The sequence below is a fragment of the Netta rufina genome, assembly GCF_964035555.1.
Source record: "Netta rufina genome assembly, chromosome: 17".
Lineage (NCBI taxonomy): Eukaryota > Metazoa > Chordata > Aves > Anseriformes > Anatidae > Netta > Netta rufina.
The window spans coordinates 12,068,691-12,092,936 of NC_140141.1; the positions used below are offsets into that span (position 1 = coordinate 12,068,691).

Below are 24,246 nucleotides of genomic sequence, written 5' to 3' on the forward strand. Positions count from 1 at the left end.
TTTTTGGCCTTACCAGCCTCTGTCAGCCACAGGGCTGACACAGCCCTGCACGTTTGCAAGGCCGTTGGTTTGGGGCCTGAGCTGTGCTGTGAACACTAACAAAGTAATTGACGTGGCAAATCTGGGTAACAGATTCTGGAGTTTTTCCCATTAACACCCCCAGAAAAGAAGTAGACCCTTTATGGCTTTTATTCATCACTTCCTCATCTGTCTCTTTCCCAAATACAGCCGGGCCCCTTTTACCCTGTTCCGGATAACAGCAGCCTCACTTAAGTAAGGATGGGTTTGTAAGGCGAAGGCGATGTCTGTTATTAGATCAGCTCCGTACGTCTGGAGAAAACAGGCATGCTTTGGGGGCAGTGAGCCTCTCAAAAGCAGCAGCTTTACAGCAAAGTCGCAGTTGTTGTAGCAGAAAGAACATTACCTGCTCGTATGAACCTTGGTTTGCTCATATCCTTGAGCACTCGTATTTCTTTTCAAGCCAGAATCAGAAAGCTGTCTTCCTGCCTGCTTTTCCCCACTTGAGCATCTCTTTCCCTGGAGGCGAGGTGGCTGTCACGTTGCTGCAGGGCATGGAGCCCGCTGCTGCTGCTGCTGCTGGATGGAGCCAGGTGAGCTGAGGCTGCGTGGGGGGACGAGAAATGAAATCCCCCCCATGCCCTCCACCTTAACATAGGCTGACGTTGCCTCTGAAAAGGTGCTCCCGTGAGCTAGCTGAGAATAGCCAGGCACCAGTAAAGCAGAATTGCTTTTTCTATCACTGTGAGCACGGATGGGAGCCTTGCCGAAGAGCTGCCGTGCCGCGGATTTGCCGGCCGTGCTCTTGGCAGAGGTGCTGGAGCTGGCTCCCAGGACCCTCGGTGGCGTCTGCGTGTTCTCCAACAAAGCCACGGACCTTCGTCACGTAACGCCAGATAAGAACAGAGCCGGCTGCTCCCCGGCAGGCCAGCCGTGTGTCTGCGTGATGCCCTGTCTCTGTGCATCCGCGCGTGCTGGTGCTGCGGGCGGTGCTGCCCCGGGTCAGCGTGCTGCGCCTGGCCGTGCGGCGCCTGCTCGCTGCTCCGCAGAGCCGGGGGCCAGTCCTGCTTCTCCCCTTCCCTTCCACCTCTTTTTATTCCCTCTACGCTTCCACTTGCTCTTCCCATTTCTGAGACTGCTTTTCCACCACGTATGTGGCTCGCTGCTCTTCCTATAGGATGTGAGTCAGGCGTGATCTGCATGTAGTCCCCTCGCCAGGCTGGCTGGCTGCACTTCTCGGAGCCCGTTGCTCCGGCAGGGCCGTGCTGCCGGGGAGCCCTGTGGGATCACGGCTACGGGGCTGGGCGCAGGAAACCCGAACCTCGCTGCCGTGTCCGCCCTGGCAGGCTGCTGGTCACCGGGTAAGTCTCTTCCCCTTTCTGTGTCTCAGATTTCCCCGTCTGTAGCAGGGACAATGCCACTTCCCCCTTTTGTACAAGAGTTAACAGCTAGCGGTGGAAAAAGGCTGTTAACAGGCCGTGTGGTGGTGGTGCTCGGACTCGGCTTTACATTGTTGGGGGGTTTTAATTTCTTCCCTTTCTGCATGAATGTTTGTGTGGCGCTGTGCACTGGAAGCTGGGATAGGAAAAGAGAAGGTGGGACTCGAGGAACAGGCAGCAGCAAGGCCAGGAAATATATATGGCAAGCAGAAATTAGGGCAAAGGGCATTCTGCTTTGATGCACATTAATGTAGCTTTAAAAGCAATTAATTGAGGAAAAAAAAAAGGCTGAATTAACATGTTTAAAATGCATTTTTAATGATGCGTTGCAGCCAGCACCGTGCATGCCAAATTTCACACCGGCTGCCCATTGCAGAGCCCCGTTTCCAACAAGCTCCTGGAGCTCTGTGGTGCGGTGGGAGGGCGCTCGGCCAGCCCCTGCGCTCCTACCCCTGCCATGCACCGAGGGCACTGCAGGAGCCTTTTGGGAGCCCTGTTCCTGCTCCCTGCTCCCTTCCTTGCCAAATGTGCCAGGGTTCAGGAGGGACTTGAGGCTGGGGGACTCCAAAAGCAGAGGCTGCGGCTTCCCTCCTGCAAGGGTTTTGCCTGGCTTCAGCTCGGGGAGGTGCTGGGGGGACTCGGCGCTGGCTGGGACCCAGTCTGCAAGGCGAGGGGAGGTGGGTGCCTCCGATCCCAGCGCCGCTAGCCGGGCTGGTAAATCACCAGGCTCCTCTCCGCTCCGTGCTTTCTGCGTGGCTTTGTTATGGGAACATTGATCTGTTGCTGGGATTAACCTCTCAGAGTTTCCAGTGGGCTGGTCTCACAGTTATTAATGAAACTGGCTGGAACTTGTGTTGACCTTGGCAGAGGCCCCACTTGGCTAGGAGGGAGCTGGCAGAGGCATAATCTCTAATTGAGTAATCCAGCGCAGGGGGAGGGGAGCGGAGGGGGTGGAAGCTCCGCAGCGCTTTGAACTCGGCGAGCTGCGGCGCTCGAGCAGGATGTGTAGGAGTGGGGCTCGCAAACTTGCTGAGCACGGCGACCTGCGAGGGAGCGAGCGAGGAGAAGCGAGGCGACGGCGGCGCGCTCGCATCAGCTGGGCGGCTCGGGCTCCCCCCTCCCAAGCTCTGGCCTCTTCCCCCTGCAGAAAGCGGAGCTGGATCCCGGTGCCTCCCCAGATTTATTGCCGTGGAACAATGGCACGAAGCGGCTGGGTGGTAGAGCAGAGCTGCGAGCCTCGGCCCTCCCTGGGCGCGCGTCCTCCTCCCGTAGCCTCCCAGCCCGTGGCATGGATTGCACGGGGCTCTCCCTTTCTCTCCCCGGGTTGTTTTGCGCTTGGCAAAAACAGCTCCAGGCTTGTTGGTGGGGCTGTTGATGAAGCTGGGGAGCCAGGGGTGATGTGGGGCTTTTCTCCTTGTCAGATTTACCCCAGGGGAGGTGATTTCCTCAGGCCTCTGGTGGGCAGGGAAAGGCCGCAGACTTTGTGCCCAGGCAGGGGGTCCCAAGGCACGGTGGCCACAGCCTTGCAGTGCTGAGCCACAGGAGATCAGGCTCCCGATGGAGAGAGGACACCCCAAATACTTCCAGCTCCCTGCCATGCGACAGGTGAAAATGCCTCAAGTGTTTCACCACTGCTTCTGTCCCCCTTCCCCAGCAGGGAGCAGCGTTTCTTACCAACTCCCTTTGCAGCCGCCTTCTCCAGGACGTGCTCGGGGCTTCCCCCAGGACCGACTGGTCCCAAACTGGTGGTGCAGTTGGGCATCCAGCAGGAGCGAGCATCATGGGGCTGTCGAGCTGGAGAGCTGTAGGAGCACCCCAACACAGCACGCTGAGCATCCACCCATCTGCCACGCGGCTGCTCACACTGTTGTCTTGTGCCTGATAAAAATCGAATTGCAGAAATGATCCTGTGGGGTGGGGGAGGACTTTGCGTTAGGGCAGCAATGATTCAAAGCTATTTCTGGGAAGATGAGGGAGATGTTGTCATTCTCGGTTATTCCAAACATATTTAAAAGCTGAAATATTTGCATTGTTCATGCTGTCACGCTGCAAACACTTCTGGCTGGGTTCCTCTCTCCTCTGCCTTCTCCTCCCTCCCCAGAAGACCGTTTCCAACAGGACACGGGTGTGCGTCAGCCCTGCCCACCTGTGCATGAGCACACACGTCGGGCAGCACGCGGCCGCCTTGTGCAAAGCGTCTGGCACTCGTGGTGGGTACAGGAGGTTGGTTCATCGCCCCTCGCCAAGCTGGAGAGCTGCGAGGGCTTGTCAGCAGCCCCTGCTGCTCACCGAGGGACAGGCACCCGAGGCACCAAGCAGCTGGAGGAGCATCGCATCCAGGAGGGTTGGGCAGTGCCACGCGTGGGCAAAAAACTGAGCTATGGCCCGAGAGATGTGGGCATGGCAGGGGAAGCCCTCATGAGCCACAGAAACGCTCTGGAGATGAGGTGTAAGAAGTGAGCTCGACCTTCTCCCAGCTGGCTGTCCTCTGCCCGGCTGCTCCAGTCCTGCTGCCGCTGGAAACCCGCAGGTGAACCAGTCGTGCCTCGAGCGCAGGTGGCTGGGCCTTGCTTCCTCCGGCTCCTTTGTGCTCATCGACATCCGAAACGACCTCTTAAATTGCCTTTCAAACTGAGAAGGCAGCGGGACGAGGCCGGCTGCTCCCTGGGAACTTGCTTCGTCGTTTACATACATTTTTTGTTCCATTCGGTCAATGTTACAAGGCTCACGTAGTGTGACATCTCCCCGATCTGCTTGGGGGAAGGAAAGTCACCTGAGTTCCTATGCTTCACCCCAGTAATTGGAAGAAATACAGCCAGTGGCTGTGCTTGCAGCAGGGCAGCCTGGCGAGCTGTGTGCTGCATGGATCCACAGTGATTGTTGTTTTTTTTTCCCTGTCTTTGAAGTGTTTGTACATCTGTTACGGAGTAAAATGCTTTTGAAGCCCATTTTTTCTTTAACAGCAAGGATTGTTATGTGCCCTGCTGTTATTTCCTGAAAGCGATAGCCAGAGCTAGTTTGCTGCTTAACTTTGAGCCCTCAGGTGGAGCTGAGGAGCTGGGGCTGGTGTCAGGAGCTGTGCCCTGGCTCGGAGGCGAGGAGCAGCGCAGGTGACGAGGGCTGTGCTGCCCGCTGGTGCCGGCCGCCCACGGTCAGTCAGAAATGTCAGGTTTTGAGCAGTTGGGGCGGAAAGAAACCCACGCCTGGCACACATTTCCAGGAACAAATTCAGTCCTGGTAGCAAGAGGCTGTGACATTCTGGCTGTTTCTCTTGCCCCCTGCAGTTTCAGCCCGATTTTGGGATTCTTCGCTTCTAAGCCGCTGGCAGGGGGCTGTGTGCGCCACAGCTCGCTCCGGAGGCATCGTGCTCCGGGATGGGGTGTGTGATTCTTCCATGGGATCTGCCCAGTTCGTGCAAACGATGAGGCAGCAGGAAATTATTACCGACTCCCAAGCACGTACATCTTATCACAGATGAAGCTGGGCTCCCTCAGTCAGCACGGCTGCGCTCCCCTCCTCGCCAAGGGGCTTCGAGAGGCCCTGGGAGCGCTTCGGCATCGCCGCCGTGAGCGTACAGCACCTAGCACATCTGCCCGGCTGTACTTTTCCATCGTTATGAAATGCAGTAAATCCACAGTTCTGACTCATGCAACAAAAGCCAGCGAGTTGTGACACCGATCAGATTAATTTTGCGTGCTGCCTTTCTGAGGAGGAGGGCATTTCGTGCTGAATCCTTCCACCGCCGCGCTGGGCGGAAAGCGCTGGAGCTGCAGCAGCGATCGATGGTGTTTGCCTGCTGTTGCTGGAGGGGATGGAGTGGGGGAGTGATTTCAGAGATGGATTTGGCAGCGAGGAGTTGCTGCTCTCTGTGCCTGTGGTGCTGGGAGCTGTAATAACATATTGAACATGGCAACAGCCCTTGCTGAAGCTCGGGAACTTCACCTCCGTGCTTCGTGGAGCCTCATCTCCTAACAGCACCCTCAGCGTCGATAACGAGAGGAGCCGTCGAGTGCCAAAGGCCCTCGTTATAATCACTCTGAAAACCTCCTTGCTTTTTGGACCCAAACCTGCTTTTTAAATGTAAAAACTCTTTGGCTGCGTTCTAGGCAGAGAACAGTCGGAGGGTTTGCTGGCTTGCTCCATGACAAAATGCATCGCAGCTTTGTGCTGCAGGGGGGGGCGAGGGGCCGATGGACACTTGTGTGCATCAGGAATGCTGGCTGCCTGCTCTGCGAGCAGAGGGGTTGTTTTAGGACAAGCTGACAGGCCCTTGGCTTGTTCTGCTGCTCTCAAAAAATGTAATTCTAATTCTTGGCACCTTTCTCCGAGAGGATAAAGACTGAGAACGCAGTGGAGCCTGTTCCCTCTGCCCTTGGAAACGTGCTTTTACCCAGCTGCAGAGCTGGCTTGGGGCAGGAGCACCGTGCTCCGTCCTGCCCCGTGATTTGGTCAATCCGAGGCAGGAATGAAGGGGGGAGAAGCAGCGAGGGGTGAAATGACCTGGGACACCTCCTCACGGTCCTGACCCGCATCTGGTTGTGATTGTCTCTGGTCATCTTTGACCAAGCATCATCTGTGCGAGCTCTCTGCCTTCCTCCTGGGCCGTGCTCGTGCTAGTTTCTGGTCGGGCCCTCCCTTAGGCACGGTGCTCGGGGGACAGTTTGTCTGCTCAGACAGCTCGACGAGCTCCCAGCCTGTGGCAATGGAGCCTCTGCCATGTCCCCAGGGGTGCCCCAGGCTGCAGAGCCCACGCTGCTCACCGCAGCCAGCTTCTCCGCTGCCTGCCGGGCACTTCTCCTCCCCTGCTGGCGTGCTGGCAGCGGGCGCAGCAGGTTTCTTCCTCCCTGAGGAGGAGCACTGATAGCTCCTCTCCTGCCTTCTGGCCGCCGCCTGGGATGTCGGCCTTCCCGTGGCTGCTGAGGAGAGAGCCATCGCCTGGCGCAAAGCAGGCCGGCCCACGTGGTTACGGGACCAAAGCAAGCGCAGGCTTTTATTTCAGCCTGTTTTTCAGGTCTGCCTCATTTTATCTCGTGCCAGCAATCGCAGGTATGACGTAGGGCAGATAGCCCCCAGCAGCTAACGTGTTCCTGCCTCGGCGGCAGGCGAGTGGCAGACATAAACACAGGAGCCTCCAAGTGCTAAAAGCTACTGGAGAACATGCAGGTATGTGATTAAATGTATAGACTGGTCTGTTAATAGCTTCCAATATATTTGGGGGGTATGTAAATTATACATACGTGTTCCGTGTCTCTATATTTTTCACAGTTTAAGTAATTGAACAATCTGCATTCGTATATATGTATACACGCATATATGCTGCCTTCTACTTGCAAGCTGTGTTTTCAAAGGCTTCTTGTAGCTGTGCTGTTCAATGATCCAGCCTTCAGCAGCCACATGAAGAAAGGCTTATAGTCTCTAGAAAAGCTAAATATTGATTTGAGTCGATCTAGGTGCACTTGGAGACATCACTGGTGTTCATGAATACAGCATAATCTCTGATTGGAGTGGGGAAATTTCATCATAAAGGCCCCAAAAGGGAAGTTTATTATTGCTTTCTTCCAAATGCCTGAATTTTATTAGCTTCAGTCATTCTTGGCAGGGCAGTGGAATGGGATTTTATAGTTAGCAAAGGAAAAGTAAACACAGTAATCATTTCATAGCCCTGTGCCTGCCAAACCGAGATGGAAATTCCAGCCTTGGTGGGAAGCTGCTGCTTTGCTAACAGATAATACCACATTCACTGTGGGCTTATTCTTGCCATGGGAGCTGAGATATTAAGGTTTTTTCTCTAACGTGCTGGCCTGGAAAGGCAGGGGTGCCTTCACGTTGTTCTGCAGAAAGGGCCCAGGCCGGGGCCTGCATTTCGGGCCGCTCCGCAGGCCTTGAAGCTAGGCCCGTGCTGCCCCTGAGCCCTGGAGAGCTGTTGTCCTGCCTTCTTCCCGCTTGGTCTTAACCTCAGGTAATGCCCTGATGCTCGAGGAGTGTCAAGTTTGGGATGTGGTGGTTCCTAAACCCTGAGACCACCACGTCTACCCGAGCAGGGCTGCCCCGGGCCTGGTGATGGCGGGGTCCCGGGGGTCTCCAGCCCCGCCAGGCCTCGGGATGTGGCCTCCTGACGGAAAGCAGGGCAGGAAACGGCTACTCAAACAAACAGCCGGTGTCGAGGCTCCCCCTTCCACGTGTCTGCACAATTATTAGAACAATAAAGCATTGAGCCCAGCCGGCGGCCGGCCGTGATTGATAGCGCAGCTGACGCTCGCTTTTACACCACCCGTGCTCCTCTGTCAGCGACTATCCCGGCTCCGTGGGGCTTTATTTGGGGTTGTCCCTGTTCCCCGAGCTGTGTCGGGGCTGTGTGTGCAAGGGGTGGCCGCGGGCACTGCTGTCACAGCGGGTGCCTTGTCCCCGTGTCCCGTGCACGTGCTGGGGATGCCTAAGGGGGTGATGCCGGAGCGAGCGGGGAGCTACAAAAACGGTGCTGGGGACCCGCGAGGCCACGAGAAGCTTCATTAAAAGCTGTTTGAAGGGAGGGCTGTTTTTCCCCCAAGCCTATTCATGTTGGTTGAATTTGTTTTTTCAAAAGCATCCAAGGCGCTGTGCGCTTTGTTTCACACTCAAACAAGTTTCCCAGCGCAGCCACCGCTAAATGGAAGGCAGACCAGCTCGGATTCCTGATCAAAACAGGGCTTGTTTTTTTTGCTTATTATCTCAACTGGTGAAGTTCACAGGTCACGTTCACCACTGACCCGTAGCCGTTTCCAGGCTGTCGAGTTAGCCTCCTGTGTCGTGCGTATATGAGTCTTAAAAGTCGTGTGTGTGCGCGCACCAAGCTGCTCCAACAGAAACAACAAGACCTCGCTGGTGAAAATTGAACTTCTGAGATCTAACTAGATTTTGGAAAAGAAAAAGGTCTTTGGAGGATTGCTTTTAAGTCCAGTTTTTGGCAGCTTTGGAATTTGTGTTTTTTGCAGACAAGACCTGCAGAGTCAGATAGTTTGCCATGGGGTGGGTGAGTCTTGGAGTCAGAAATTCGTTGAAGACTTCCCCTGGTGCTTGATATGAGGGCATGGCTGGAACACACCTGTATGCTGAATGGCCCTACAGGTACCACAGCAATGAACTGGTGGCGTGGGGTTGGCGAGAGGAGCTCGGTGGACAGCTGTAGGAGCAGCAACTGATGGCTTTCCCTGAAGAACCCACATGGTTTGTAGAGCGGCTGCTAGAAAAGGGCAGGACCTCGGTGCTGGGACCCCCAGCCCATGAGTGTCTTGGTGCAAGATGCCAAGAGGAGAATCAGGCTGGGTCTGTAGCACGCCTCAGCCACTGCTAATGCCATCATAGGTCTTCCTCATGCTTCCCTTCTCCATCAGTTGAGCTTTTTCTCACAGCACAGCGCCCTGGCTTTGGGGAAAAACAATTTGGGCGGTCGTTGCCCAGGGGGAGAATGGAGGAAGGGAACACAGACTGGGCAGCCTTGGAGGATATCTTACTTGGAGCGCTTAAATAGAGCTGTCTTCATTCATTGCCTTCCCTGTAAACCTGCTGCCCCTTGCAGCCAGCTTCCCCGTGTTCGTGCTGGTCCTGATGAACTCCCTGACAAATCCCCTGCTCGCAGCCGGCTGGGTGCTGCCTGAATGGGCCCCGGCGTTTTTGAATTTGCATGGCTGAGGAGTCCTCGCTCCCTCCTTCCTCCTTCCTCCTCCCTGGCAATAGGAGGAAATTCAAATGTTTCTGAAGAGCGACATTTCCATTTCAAAAGCTGTTCGCTCAAGTGCGTCTGGAGTGGGATTTCTCTCCCCCCCACTCCTCTCTGAATGGCAGCTTTAGAAGTCTCATTTCCTCTGCTTGATAACACCAGGCTGAGAAGGGCTTTTGTCTTTCCATTTCCCCTCGATTTTTTTATTTTCAAACGAGCGAGGTTTTCAGAAGCGGGCCGTGGTGGGCTTCCCTCCCCCGGCTGCGTGGCCCCGTGCCAGGATGCACCTGGTGGCACGAGGGAGAGAGCCGGGGGTCCCAAAATGGGGGTCCCAAAACGGGGGGCTCGGCCTGGCAGGTGACAACCTGGGAGCTCCCTCTGCGAGCAGAGGAGGAACAGGAGCACCGTGGATGTCCTGGTGTGTCCCAGCTCCTGCAGTGAGTGCTGAGCTGGCTCAGGACCTGGCCCCACGTTCGCAGCCTGTGTCGCCGCGCTGTCTCACATGGCGCTGACTTGCAGCCCGCCGGCTTTTTGGCTGCAGCAGCCGTGCCAGGTGGGATGGGGTTCTGCTTTTTGGCTTCTGTGCCATGCTTAGTGGAGGGTGGATTTAAGAGGATGCATTTGCCTGCCTCCTTCTGCAGGACTATCGCACGCTTGTGGGATGGCATTTGCTGTGAGATGAGGGCTGTGCTAGCATAAAAGCAGAGAATTGCTTCTGCAGAGGCCTTTTGACAAAAGGCAAACTCCAGCGTGCTCTCAGCGTGGCACACAGGGCTTGAGGGCTTCTCTAGCTTCTTGAGTGCCGCTTAGGACGTCGCAGGTTTCCAGGGAACAGTTCTTGCGTCCTCAAATGCTCGGTCAGAGGGAACGTGCCCGCAGGGATTAGCGGGACCTTGGCGCTACAGCTCTGCGTGGCTGGCGTGCTGGGAAGGCTCAGGCCTCGCTGTGCTGCCTGTGGCAGTCAAAAGAGGACAGGTGGTGTTACAAAACCAAAACCAAACACAGGGAGGCTAAAATTTTCAGTGGTGTGGAGTGAGTGAGGCGTCTACATCCGTCCAGACGAGGGGCATCTCGAGCAGGGATTGCTGGAGGAGCTTCTTCCCCCTGTTTGTTCACTGCACCCGACTTTGGGGACAAAGCTGCTCCGTTTGGTGGCAGGATGCTCCTGGGGCTACTGAAGGAGGCTCAGAGGCAGCAAGTAGATTTCCTGTACATGTTGTGGTCCTCGGGGCTTGCCTGTAGAAACCCGGTGAGCCATGGGGCTGGGGGGATGACGGACATGTGGGGCTGTGCCACCGCGTCCTGCACTTCTGTGGAAGGCCATGGCGATTACTCAGAGGTTCCTGTGAGAGCTGCCAGAAGCTGGCTGGTTCCAGGGAAAGGGGGGCTGCTTTGAGCCCTGGCCACGGGGCGCCTTGTGCACGAGTCCTGGTGGGAAGCCACAGCACAGCTTTCTGTGGGCTGGCTTTTCTTCCTTAGCCTCTCAGAAAATCCCCCTGTATTCTTCCAGCAGCTCCTAATTTTTGTTTTGTTTTGTTTTTGACTGTAACTTGGTTAGCAGGAGGCCCTGCTCGTTTAAAGGGATGATTTGAGGTTAGCAAAGGCTGGGGCAGGATTTGGGGTTTGTGTGCTACAGGGACAAGGATGTTCTGTGCCATACATCGTTCGGTGCGACGGCAGCGCAGGTGAGGTGATGCCCTGGGTGGCTGCTGGGCGCGTGAATTATTAAAAGCTGCCAAGCGACGAGTTCGAGGGCTTGTTGCTCTGGGGGTTACGCTGACAACCTCAATTTCTCCCCCCTGCTTTTTTTGCTGCAAGCAGCAGGATGCAGCCTCCGCTCTCTGTGACCCGTGCTTTGCTTTTGGATCCTCTGCGAGCAGCAGGTGGTTTGCTCCTCAGCTCCAGCCCTGCCGCCTGCTGGGTGGTCTCGGGCTCCGTGCGCCCCCCCAGCCCCAGCCCTGCATTTCCTCACAGCTTTCATGGCACTTGCTGCTGCCGGCGCGCCAGCGAGCTCCTTCCCCAGCAGGCAGGGGGGCCACGAGCCCTGCTTTGCAGGCAGAGGGGGCTGGGGCAGGGCTGCCTTCCAGATCCATGGTTTTCTCCCCAAAATGCCAGCTTGGAGCGTCGCAGGAGCGCAGGACCCGAGCTGCAGCTCCCTGCCACCTGCCCCCTGGGGCCAGCCTTTGCTCGTTCAGTTCCGAATCACTTCCACTGAGCCAAGCGGGCATCAAAAGGAGATTTTATTCTTCTTGACTCGGGCGTTTCATTTTTTTTTCCCGAGTTAGCAAAAGGCACATCGCTGGCACGGAGCAGCCTGCCAGATGTATCGACTCCGCTCCGTAGCTTCGGGCTGCTGAAGATGCTCAAAGAAAAGGTTTCCAGAATTTTTCTCAGCATTGCAGAAAGGCATATTTTCCTCTAAACTTGTTCTTGGAAAAGGCAGAGTTGTTTTGGCTGAAATTTACTATTTAGAAGGAAAAAAAAAAAAAAAAAAGGCAAAAAAAAAAAAAGCCTGAAGCAAATATTCAGCATGGAAAATTTCAGCCCAGATAGCTAATTTCTTAACAAACTTAGAATCGGTGGAAAACCCAGGATTTTCGGGTAGGAAACGTTGGGCAATCCTTAATGAGAGGCGGAGCCATTAGCTCCTCGTCCTAATGAGGAGATGGGTAGGTGAGAATTCATCACTCCTGCGAAGTCAGTAGGGAACATGCGAGTTCAATGCAATTATTATCCACTAATGGGGAAATGCGAGGAGGTAATGAAAGGCGCAGCATCCATTTGTCAGTATAATGCCTTGGGCTTCGGTGGGAGTTTGTCTGAGCGAGGTTTTCCCGGATCTGCCCCGTTACCCTGAGCTTCTCGCCGCGTCTATCCGCCCGTCTTGCTGCTTCTGTAACATCCCGCGATCCGCAGGACCAGAGGCAGCATCTGTGAAGGATAACGCTGGGGAACGGCTCTTTTTAAGCACGAGCAAGTTTTGCAAGACGAGATGCTCTGCTTTGGGTAGTGCGTTTAACTGCAACACCGACTGGGAAGGTTTTACCACCCTCGTAAATCTGCTGGAGGGGGTGGGGAGGGAGGGAGGGTCAGCATTTGTTCCTGGTTTTGCAATTCAATTGCTTCAAGCTGTTGAAACATCGGGGAAGTTTTTTGACCTACTTTCGTGCAAGCTGAAAAATTGTTGGGATATTTTCTGCCCCGGCTCTGTGGAATTCAGCTGGGTTACAGGGGAAAGGAATTTCGTACGCCTTCTCATCGAGTCGCATTTCTTTAGAAGAAAAATAAAAACATTGGGGGGGGGGAAAAAAAAATCGACTTTGTCTTCAGACAGCTCCTTCATCTCCGGCTTCGTGCAGTCCCCTGAGATCTGGTGCTGGGCTGCATCGGGGGAAGGTGAATGTATTTTTTGGGTACCTGCCCTGCCCACGCATGCCCTGCTGTGTGGGAGCGGAGGCAGGAGGCGGGCGATGCCTCAGCACTGCTCGGGTCTGCAGCACTGTGGTGAGCCCGCTTCATCCTGCACTGCCTCATCCCATTCCCCCAGGTCCTGCAGCCACCTCATCCCATTCCCCTGGTCCTCGGGAGCTGCTCAGCCCTCTCCTCGGGCATGGTTTTGGCAGGCGGTGCCACCAGCTCGCCCAGCAGCCGTGTGCTCCTCCAGCCTGCCTCACTCTGCCGCTGCGGGGCCGCGGCCGAGCTGCGAGCCAGAAGTAGTTAAGAATTAAAACTCCGTTTCAAGGATTGGGCTGCTGAAAGAGCCATTAGCGCAGCAGATGGCTGCAAACAAAGGAATTGTAATAACTCGATGCACTTTTCACTGCTCGGGCTCTCTAACGCCGTGTTTGTGCTGCTCTCCAGGGACGGGGGATGTTGGTTTGGGGCCTTTTTGACGGTTTTTGTACTGTCAGCATTAGTGCAGTGCTGTCACACTGGGGTTGCTGATGGGGCAGGTGGTATTTAACGCTTTTCCAGTTAAAAAAAATAAATAAATGCTTTGGCCCATATTTAGCTTTTTCAAGCATTTATACGCTTGTTTTTGCCTTAATGCCCAGGAGGTGAGGCGCTGGGGGGTGGAAACGAGAAGAGAAGCACCCCCGAAGCCTGGCCTTGCTGTCTGACAGCCTCCCAGTGCTAATTGGTTTCCTCGCTGCCAGCATCTCCTCCTGCTGCAGGGAGGTGCGTGCAGCTTCTGCCCCCCGCTCGCCCACCCTCGTTACCGTACAAATCCCATAATAATAAGGCCAGGAATAAACAGGATCTCCAGTAGCTGTTAGCCACGTATAAAAACAAATCGCACGGAAGCGGTGTAATTACTGAGAAAATACCAACATGAGTAATGCAGTAATTGCTTTCTTCCCTCCAGCAGACTTATTCCAGCTCTCCCCCCTTGTGCTGGTCTCGAAGCCTGTGACTCCCCGTTAATCAGAAGGATTTTAGGTTCCTCGCTACGCTTGTCCCAAGCCCGGCTGTGATGCTATCCAAAACACTGGTGTATATTTTGCCTCGGAGGGTGAGGAAGCAGCAGTGGTCCAAGCAAAGCCACCCCCACCCATTGGCATCCCCAGGTCCTTCCTCGCGGGCATCCAGGTGCCCGCCCCGGCTGCGGGGTTTGCGCTGCGAGGGATCAGCACGGGGCTGATTTCTGGCTTTTGGTTTTGTTTTTTAATTCCTCTCGCTGCTCCTCACTTGAGGTGGAACGACAAGGACCAGTGATTTGAGGTCTGGGGACGCTGCCTCTATTTATTGCTGTCATCATCTCATGGGTTTTGTGCTCTGACTTGAAAGCTCTTCCCCTTACACAGCTTTGCTGCCATTTTGCTTCAGGTTCGGAAAGGTAAAAGGATACAATTTTATCAGAAAAGTTTACCAAAGGGTTTTGTGCCAAGTAGCAGATTAAAAATGCCCTCTCTTGTGTATTGGCCAACACGAGAGAGTATCTTTAGTTCCCCGTGTGCTGTGGGAAGCCTTCCTCTCCGGCCTTTTTGTCAGGTAGCTTTTTGGCTTCTAGAAGAGTTTACCCACCTACAAGTCTCTGCTGCTTTCTCTCCCTGTTTCTTAATCTGAACCAGATTACGGGAGCAACCGATTGCTTTTGCTTCTTGCAGTTGTGCTGCTCCTCTTGGCTTTAAAGAAAATCCAACACAAACCCCACACCTGTGGACAAGACATTGAACTTCACATCCCCGCTGCAGCAGGCCGACCCTTTTTGGCGTCTAAACCCAGGGCTGTAAAACGAGATGGGATCTGCTTTTGGGATCCTCCAGAAACCTTCAGTGTTCCTCTAGTTACCCTTCTGGAGGGCTGCTGGCACCAGCCAGCTCAGCCTTGCAGCCTGGGTCGGGTTTGGTGCTCAGCCCACCTGCTTTGGGGTCCGCTGGTGGGACCTGGCCGCTCGCCCGTGGCCGTGAGTCAGAGCGGAGGGGAGGACGGCAGCGCCAGTTGGTGCAGAACAAGGTCGCCTTTGTCCCCGCGCTGTAATTAAGGTAGCGAGGTTGTGTGAACTCCTTCCCTTGTTTACTTTCCCTCTCCCCTCCCCTCCCCAGCAGCTGCAGGGTGCTGTGCGCAGTCTGGCAGCGGTTTAGGGTTACAAACCAAGCCGCAGCTCCTCTTCTCCGCTTCCTGCCCCCTTGAGGGGGAAAGAAAATCCATCCTCCTGCTCGGCAACCGTAGAGATAAAGGTTTAATTGAGGTGTTGGGCAACTGCCAGACGGGAGCGCAGTGCCCCGGGTCAGGGCGTGCCGGGGTCCCCTTGGACCTCGCCACAAAGCCGGGTCGGGGCAGGGCTGGTGCCTGCAGCCACCGTGCTCTGGGTGTGCACAGCGCCCTGGACCCGGTGCTGCACATCCCTAGGTGACCACGCAGGAGGAAGCATCTGCACCAGCTCCTCCAGCTCAGGGGCTTCCCTTCTTGTTCCCCCAGCTGCTGCTCCATCCATCGCAGCTCCCCTCCCAAGCGGTCACCTCGAGCTGCTCGTGCTCGGACGGGGCTGTGAGCACCAGCAGCTAACAAGGACAGCGCCGAGCCCTTGGAGCAGCTGCTCAGGAGGGAAAACGCGGTTTTGTTTGCGTGGCCGGTTGCTGTCACACAGCTGCTTCGTCCCAGGTGCATTCATCAGGGCTGCGTGAGCTCATCCAAGCACAAAACTCGGGGCTGTGGGAGCCGGGCTTCCGAGTAATTGGGAGTTTGGGGGCGAAGGGCGGTGTGTGGGTGAGGTGTTGTGCCTCTAGGGTGCTTGTGGGGTGCTGGCTCGGTGGCATCAGCGAAATCATCGCTTCTCTGGAGAAGGAGCTGCAAGTTTCAATGCGTTTACCACGAGCTGGAGGCAGAGGGGAAATGAGAGCCGGCCTCTGCGACGGCCGCAGAGGTTTTGCTGATCCATCTGGTGTCTGATTTGAAAGGTCCTGCTGAGCAGAGAGCTGCTGTACCTGGAATTTGCAAGAATCTGTTCTCCATCACTTCCCTTTATTTTTATTGGAGCTGACCTCATCTGTCTCTGCGGTCTCCTTTTCTGGAGGGATGTTGGACATCTCGCACCTGGGGCTCCCCCCACCCTGCCAAGATCTTAGGGAGGTGGAGGGGAACCCGAAGGAGCTGGGAGTCCCCTCATCTCCTGGGGCCACCCTCATAGCCAGTGTGCTTCATTTTTTTTTCCCCAGCGTGTTTGGGGCTGTGTCAGTGGAGGACGAGCCTGTGGCTACCTCATTTTCGAGGAAGCAGAGCCGTGAGCTGGCTGCTGAGACACAAAGGGATGGTGCTTAGGATTTCAGCCCTGCAAGCCATGGGTTTGGTCCTGCAGGACTGCAGGTGCTGGGAGCCCTGGAGGCTTTGGCAGGAGGTCAAGCTGCTGTAGCATCCCCAGGAGACCGGGCTGGTGCCCTCTGGAGATGCTGAGGGTTGCAGCACACGGCAGCGATGGGATGTAGCAGCTGGTACCGCTTAGCCAGGCGTTTTGAGGTGTGTGTGCGTGTCTTAGAGGGCTGGGACCGGGCTGGGGAGCTGCCACAGCTCCTGTGGGAGGGTGAGAGGAGGATCCCAAACCTGCTGGGAAGGCTGACCTGCTCGTTTTGTGCTCCTCAGGATCGCGGCCTGCCTGGCAAACTGGAGCCCGTGTCTCCCGTCAGCCCTACTCACCCCGATGCCGAGCTGGACCTGCTGCCGGCCCGGCTGTCCAAGGAGGAGCTCATTCAGAACATGGACCGCGTGGACCGCGAGATCACCATGGTGGAGCAGCAGATCTCCAAGCTGAAGAAGAAGCAGGTAAGAGGCTGGGGATGGAGGGGAGAACACGTCCTCGCTGCTGCCTGCTGACTTGCACCCTGTCCCTCCCCGTGCACGTCCACAGAGGGGCAGTGGCAGTGCCACCAGGTCTGTGTCCCTGCTCCTCGGGATGTGGGGACGTGGCTGCTGTGCTGACAACCCGGGGCTGGTGGCTGCGAGATGAGGGAGCTTTGGAAACTCAGCTTTGGGCTCTCTTACAGAAAAATCTGTATTTAGTGACTCGCCCACGGTCATGCAGGCAGTCAGTAGCAGAGATGAAATGCAGTCCGGGTTGCCTGAGTCCTCTGCGCAGCCCAGCACCAGACCTCTTCTTTTCCCTTTCCAGCAATTGTCTTTGCCCAGCGCTGTTGCTGCTGCTGTTGTAGTGCTGGGCTATTTAAAACATTGCTGCTGCACCCTAACGGCCCCACATGCTCAAGCCTTTCTGTGCATCCAGCCCGCTTCTCCAGGGCTCTGCAGCCACAGGCAGCGCCCTGACCGGCTGCGGTCGGAGCTGTGCCCGAGCCAGGGACCTGAACCTGATCCCAGGCAGTGCCTTTCCTGCACAAGAGCACTCCCCGGCAGAAGGATCACCCGCCTTACTGTAGCCACATATACAATTACCATAAACCCATTAAGAGATTAATATGACAAAACCTTGGGGGATGTCTGAAAAACCCACGGACTTAAAGGCTTTCACTTCCTAAACCAAATCACTTCTGTATCTCTCTTTCCAGTTGTTTTTTCCTTTGCTCGTGGCAAGTTGCTAAAAACCCTGAGGCCGGTAATCCCAAACTGCCTCTCCCGAGGTTTGTCAAGAATTTGTCAATGGAGCAAAACGCGTGCTTGGGCTGTCGCTGTGTGTGAGATGGGGACGAGGCCAGTGCTCCTCGAGGACAAGTGTGCTGTTGACCTTCCTCCCCATCTGCACAAGTGGAGCAGGAAGAGGAAAAATGAGCGCGGAGAGCTGGCCCGAGAGGCTTCACGTGCTTCTCAGACTCCCAACCCCCTACCTATAGCCCAAATCTGTCCTGTGCCTGGCTCTTTTTTAAATATTTCGAATGCAGGAACACCCCACGTCTTCTTTCTTTGCTGGAGCTGTATTTTCACACACCAGCTACTCTCCCTTTCTTTCCTGCAAGCCAAAGCAGGGTGTTTTGTCTTCCAACAACGTGGTTTAATTCATGCGAGGGACCTTTTTTGTGTTGCTTTTTATCTACAGATATATCAGGGTGCTTAGGGAAAGGGAGCCGAGATCTTGTGGGAGCTGCAGAGGAGGTGCAAAACACGCTCATTTCCCATTCCTGCGAGGTGAGGGGCTTCCAGAGGGGGGCACGTGCCCACTGTGGTGGCAGCCGAGAGGCCTGGCAACTGCAGAGCCGCTGGGGGCTTGTTTCAGGGGCCGAGGAGCTGCTGCTGAAGTTGTTGGGAGCAGCATATGCTCCTTGCCGTTAAAAGCAAGCTGTCCTTCCATAAGGAAAAGGAGTGTGTTTTTTTTATTGTTGGCTGCTTGGTTGGTTTATTTCTTTCCCTCTGAACAAATTTTACGATTCTCCCTCCCCACAAGAATGCTCTGATGAGTGGGGAAGAAGGCGAAAGTGGTTGTTGGCAGCGAAGTCATCCCCTCCGCTCCTTTATTTATTTATTTAGGCACGTGGAGGGAAAGCCATTTGGTATGCCCGTGGCAGATCCCTGCACGTCCCAGCCCTCCCGTCCTCTCCTCCAGGAGAGCTGGCACACGGGGGCTGCTGCGGGCTCCTGCCTGAGGGTCTGCGGGAGCGCTTTGTCCGTCTGCGCCTCCGAGCTGTCAGCACAGGAGAAGCACGGGAGAGGGAAAAGCAATCAGCCTGAAACAGGTCCCGCTCCTCCCGGAGCAGGGGGTGGAGCAGGGGAGGAATTGTGCGCGGCCGTAATTTCCTAATGCTTTTCCCCTCTGTCTTCTTTGGGAGGCCTTCTCGGGGTAATTAAATTCGTTTGTAAGGAAAGGCTGCGCAAAAAAAAAATAAATTAAAAAATTAAATACAACTCACTATTCCTCTGCCTTCGGTTGTTCCAAAAATGGCAGCGAAGGCTCTGCCCGGCTTTGCTGGCAGGACGGGTTTCAAGAAGCAAAAGACTCGAGCAAGCTGAGAAACCTTCCCCAAATCCTGCGCACCCCTGGCAGAAGGCCGCTTTGATCAGCCATCCCCCGCTCATTCATGTGCCATATGTGCTTCCATCTCTCATTGAGTTCTTTCTCCCCCCTCTTTCTGACAGCGCAGGATAATCTTCATGCATTTATTCCTGGCACTGGCACTGGGAATCTTAACAAGAAATAAACTGCTGGGCTTTTCTTCGCAGTTGTGCCTGAGCCTCCCTGGATGCCGAGCTCGGCGCAGGGCTCTCCGGGAGTACAACACTCCCACCTGGTGATGGAGGTGGAGCCGGCGGCTGCACGGAGCCCTGCGTGGTGTCCAGCTGGACTGGGAGCTCGGGGCCTTCCCCTTCCATCTCCTGGATGGGTTTTCTCCTCCTCTCCCCCAGGTTCTTTGAAGGAAGTTCTCAGAAGCGCGTGGTGGCCGGGAGCCCTCTCCTCGCCGCTGGGCAGCCCGGTGCCCACCCCGGCACGCCGTGCTGGGTGCATAGGACATGCATGTAAGCACCTTGCCTTCATCAGGCAACGCGTGGGCAGGTTTTTGTGCAGGTTGGGTCCTTCCTGAAGTGTCACCCACCTTCCTGAAGTGTCACCCACCTTCCTGCCAGCCCACCGATGCTGGCTGCGGCACAGCACCCGCCAGGCTCTGGTGGCCCCTCTGCAGTGCGTGCTGAAGCCAGAGGGACTCCTGCCCAGGGATGGGACAGGACAGGACATCTCCCTCACTTCCAGCCAGGCTGGCCTGCAGGTGCTGGGGGAGCCAGCGCCACGGCTAATGATGACATTTTGCATCCCGTTGACATCGCTGCTCTGGCTTTTGGGGAGAGGAGAGGACTTCCAGGCAGTCGCTGCCGGGCGTGGGGAGGGAGAGAGTGTGGAGCCGTCAGGTCTCATCTCTCAGCCCGCTCCTCTCCCGGTAAAGGTCACAGTCCCAGCCTAGCTTTTGTGGCAGACCTTTAAGAAATCCATTTTGTTCGTGTCTGAGAACCTTGACCTATTTCGCTTTGCCATTTCCCACAGCTCCCAGGGGTAGCTGTCGCGGGCTGAACCTGCTGAGGTCAGGTTTGCCGTTCCAGCGGGCTGCGGCGCCCGCAGACTCTGCCCGCATCCGTAGCCTCCAGCATCTGGCCCTTTAATAGCTGTGCAGTGTTACGCCATGGAGAGCGGAGTCTAATTCTCCACTGTATTTCAGCTATAATTAGATTTGTATTTTTTTTTTTTCTTTTAACGAGCTGCTTTTAATGAGCCTCCACTTACTGGCAAACTTTCATTTCCTGATATGCCATCAAATCCTCTTGTCTGAAATCAATTACAGCCGAGCCGACCACTTCGCAGAATTTTTGTGGGTTTCCAGAACAATGCAGCCAAGTTTCTGACATTTTTTTTTTTATTATTATTATTTTTTTTTACCCAAATATTTTCCCCGAGAGGAGGAGCAGATTGACTGATGCCTTTGCGGCTCTCTCTTCTGCGTTGTTCGGAGCTGGGGCTCTGGGGTGCCTTTGCTAATCCAACAACACCGCGGCTCTGGGGGAGCAGCGCGGGAGCGGGGAGGCACCTGGGAGCCCCGCTGCGTGCTGACAGCTCCTTGGCAGCCCGAGCTTCGAGCCGGGGCTTCCCGAAGAGCTGGCGTCCCCCTCGTGCTTCGTGAGCCACCTGAGGAACAGGAAAAGCTCCTCTTGCTTTTCGTCGGCGTGCCTTGGTTGGTTGTGGGCACGAAGGGATGGATCCTGGCTGGGTTTCGCAGGGACTGTGGTCTGGCAGTTGATGATGGACTTTTGGGTTGTATCAGGGCGTTCTCTGTGCTGCTGACCTTCCCCGCAGAAGAGATGGCCACCTGTGGGAGGGCAGAACCCGCTGAACCCCGTGTTTAATTTAGAGGCTGGGAGTTATCTTGGACAAGCCACTAGACCTCGCTGCGTGCTTAAGGGTTTTCTTGGCCTGCATCCTGCAGCCCAAGCAGTGCTAAAGCTCATCAGCAGCGGGGAGTGGAGGTGATGTGAGGAGCTAATAGGTGCCCACCCTCTTCTCAGACCAGGAGACACAGCTGACTGAAGGATGGTGGCTTCTTCTCCTCCCATGAAGGCAGCTTGCTCAGTCCCAGGTGCATTTTCACTCCCAGTAAGGGGTGCAGTCAGTTTTTCCTTTGCTTCAACAGGGAAAGCTGCAGGAGAAAATAAAAAGATTTTGAGGTTTGGAGCTGAGCGGAGAAAAAAAAAATCCTATAGGGCTTCTGAGAAATCTTCCCTCTGTGTCTGCCCTGCCCCACAGCTGCTGTGAGCTCCTCGTCCTCGCAGGGAGCCACTGCCACAGGAGGAGCTTGGAGGAATCTGTTATTTCCTCTTCCATCCGAGCAGTTCCTCAAACGCAGTGAGAGGGCTCTGATGTCTCCTCCTGCCTCGCAGCACTCAGGAGAACCGGAGGCCCAGGTTGTACAGGGAATGTGCCTGCTGATGGTGGCGATGTTCGAAAGCTCTCCTCTAAACCCCATGGTTTATAATTCACGCTTGCCGTGGCCTGAGCAGCTCACGGGCGGGTAGGAACACACGAGGAGGCTGCTGAGCTCTGAACACGGGGACGTGGCGGCCTCCGTGGTGCTGGAGGGAGCAGCACAGAGCGGTTTTGTTCACCTTTGCCTCTCCCGTTTGGCCTCCTCTGCCCTGCTCAGGCTCATCTGGCCGCACAGGGGCGGCTGCCTCCTGCTCGGAGCAGAGCGGAGGTGCACGAGTCATTGCACTGACACCAATCATCCCGGGGTGTCTCCTCCAACCGCAGCACCAAAAGAGAAAACCGACAGCAGAGAGCAGCCTCGTCACTCACCCTCGCCCTTCCACAGCTTCCCTTGCAGATGGCAGCTCCGGAGGCAAGCAAGAGCTGCGGCTCCCCTCTAGGATTTCGAATAAAACCATTATTTCTAGCCTTAAACCCCTCCGGGAGGCCTGCTGAAGGCTGGTGGTCCTCCTCTGCCCTGCACCACCCTGCCAGCACGGGGACAGGGCAAGCCAACGCTGTGCTTCTGCCCGCAGCCCTCCTCCCCCTTCCATGTCACCACTGCCCGTGACGGCTCACAGGAACTGCTGTGGTGGTTTCTGCCTCGGTCGCAGCACCGCAGAGAGTCTCGTGTGGACGGGGACGGCTGCCTCGCTCGCTGTGACTCACTCTCCTCCTCCCCTCTTTTTCCTTCCACAGCAACAGTTGGAGGAAGAAGCAGCCAAACCACCCGAGCCTGAGAAACCCATCTCCCCCCCTCCGATCGAGTCCAAACATCGCAGCTTGGTGCAGATCATCTACGACGAGAACAGGGTGAGTCTGGAAACGACGGAGATTGTGTGGTTGTGCTGTGTCATCCCTGCCGGGGATGGAGGGGCTGGGTGAGGGGCGGGCAGGGGAAAGCCCCCGGGGGGAAGTTGTGATGGATGGAGCCCCGTCAGCCCTGAGGTGCTCTCTCTGCTGTGTGGATGAAGTGCAAATGTCTTCTGAGCCCTGTGAGAACCTGCTTGCAGGGGTTTCCTGTGATAAGTGTTAGATTTGAAGCGTTCAGGAGGTGCTTCAGAGCCCTGTCTGTTAAGTAGCTCACTTCATCCTCTCCCCTGGAGTGAGCCTAGTCGAAAATTGCCTCGAACGCTGGGCTTTGGCTTGGTGGGGTGGGCTGCAGGGAGGTGAGGGATGTCTGTGATGTCTGAGCCCTCCTGGCTGCCCCTGAGCCACGGGGCTGGAGCAGAAAGGACATGGATGCAGCCCTGGCTGGATCTGTGGATATTTGATGCTGTAAATGGCATTAGCAAAGGTCATGCTGGCATCACTGCCTCTGGATCTCTGCCTTGACCGCTCATTTGTTGCGCTCAGCCATTGCCTGTAATAGCAGCCTTAGGAGACGTGGATTTTGCTGTGCGTTGGAGTGATGCTAGAAAATTGGGCCCTTTGGTAGATAATCAAGCACATTCATTTTCATTTAGGTGTTGGATAAAAAGGATGATTTTGCATAAAAGGAAAACTACCAGTCGCTAATTATTTTGAATTGCGAGGCCTGCGATTTCCCTGGGAGCTGCAGAAATCCAGGTGCCTGACTCCAAAAAAAAAAACGCCACCACCACCAAAAAAACAACAACAAAAAAAAATCCACGTACCCTGCGCTCGCAGGCAGCGCAATTTTCCCGGTTGTACTTTTTCCATCTGCTTTTCTCCCTCAGCAATCGGAAGCCCGGCGCTAGCACAGCCTGTTGTCCTGTTGTGCAAGTGGCCGAGGGCTGAGGTCGGCGCGTTTTGAAGCGTGAGCACACGCCAGCTGCTGGTGGCTTCGCCACCCGGGGCTCTGCGGGCAGGTGCTGAGTGCTTCTAAAGCGCTTCTCCCCTTGGCACCACCGAGTGCCCTTCACAGGAGGCTTGGGCTGGGTGGCTGATGCATCCTGTGTGAGGATTGGGCTGACAGAAGGACATCTCAAACACTTTTATCCCTATTCTGTTGATCGCATCCTCCCTGGACACTGTCATGTACCTGGCCCATGTTAAAAGGGGAAGAAATGGGTGATAACAGTGAGGTAGGGAAGGAATCTTTAGATGCTGTATTTCCAAAAGCTTTTGTTGGTGTGGTCCCCGTTAGCAGGACGTGGTGCAGGGCTGAGTGTCCTCCTGGGCCCTTATCCTGCTATTTTATCCCTCATTTCCACTCGCTCCTGCCCCAGCAGTGTGGGCACACATTCCCTCCTGTCCCTCCCAGCTGTGATCTGCTCCCGAATCCCTCGCCAATCCCTCAGGGCTGCTGGTGGTCCCATAGGTAGTGTCAAAGTGCAGGAACAAGTGTGGGGTTTCCCATTTGAAAGTGAATGGTTGTAATGCCTGAGGTGTCGCACACACTGCCCAAGGCTGGTGGCATCCCCCTGTGATGCTCCTGACGTGGTTCCAAGCTACGCTGATCCTCAAGGTTGGGCTGCAAGCAGGAGTATTTTTGTTATTAACCTTCACAACAGGGTGCCCACCTTCCAGGTGGGTGCTCAGTGAGGGAAGGTCACGTCTGGCACCAAATCTCTGCGTAATTTGGAGTTTGGCTCTGTGTTCATATCCGTGTGATCTCTGTGATGGGTAAATGGAGGTTCCTCCTCTGTGTTGTGGAGTCCCGTTGAGAATAGCGTGTGAGCGAGCCTGTCTGTGGGCAGGAGGCTCGGACCAAACAATCCTTCCCTTCTGCTTGATAGAAACCATAGCAGGCTGGAGTTCCTCCTCTGAGGAAGACAGCAGGCCACGTGGAACAGCTGAGGCCGAGCGATGGCAGTTTTGGAACATGTTCAAAGCAGCGGAAAGGCCCCGATTTTCCCCACATTTGGACATGGAGCACCCACAGTGAGGCCCTCACACGGAAAATGGCCGCTGGTGGTCACACACTGGGTTCCTTTGATGGTGGCATCACCACAAGCGGGGTGACCCCAGCCTTCTGGGACACGGGCTGGGCCCTGTTGTGTTGCAGCCTTACTGCGGCTCGGGTGGGCTGGGGAGGTGAGCTGTAGGACTAAAGGGCTGCGAGCTGAACAGAGATGTAATGATCGAGGATGGGGAAGGTCAGGGAGCCAAATTTTGAGAAGTTTTGCCTCTCTTGTGTGGCGGAGAAGCAGCGAAGGCCTGCTGAGTGCCTTGAGGCCTGCTCGCAGAACGAAGGTGCTGTCATGGGCCTGCTGCCGGCACACAGGGGGAGCACAGCTTGGTGT

General features: G+C 55.6%; 1 protein-coding gene across 14 annotated transcripts in view; it reads left to right on the forward strand.

Moving 5' to 3' along the window:
- Positions 1–24,246, forward strand: part of NCOR2 (nuclear receptor corepressor 2) — a 221,957-nt gene that overhangs the window by 87,989 nt on the left and 109,722 nt on the right. For 10 of the 14 annotated variants that reach the window (XM_084297100.1, XM_084297101.1, XM_084297103.1 and 7 more), the window contains 3 exons: positions 486–611; positions 16,234–16,413; positions 21,737–21,850. In XM_084297100.1, the coding sequence (XP_084153226.1) occupies positions 486–611; positions 16,234–16,413; positions 21,737–21,850 (420 nt within the window). The remainder of the gene's footprint in view (positions 1–485; positions 612–16,233; positions 16,414–21,736; positions 21,851–24,246) is intronic. The other 4 variants (XM_084297112.1, XM_084297113.1, XM_084297102.1 and 1 more) reach the window with 1 other exon arrangement.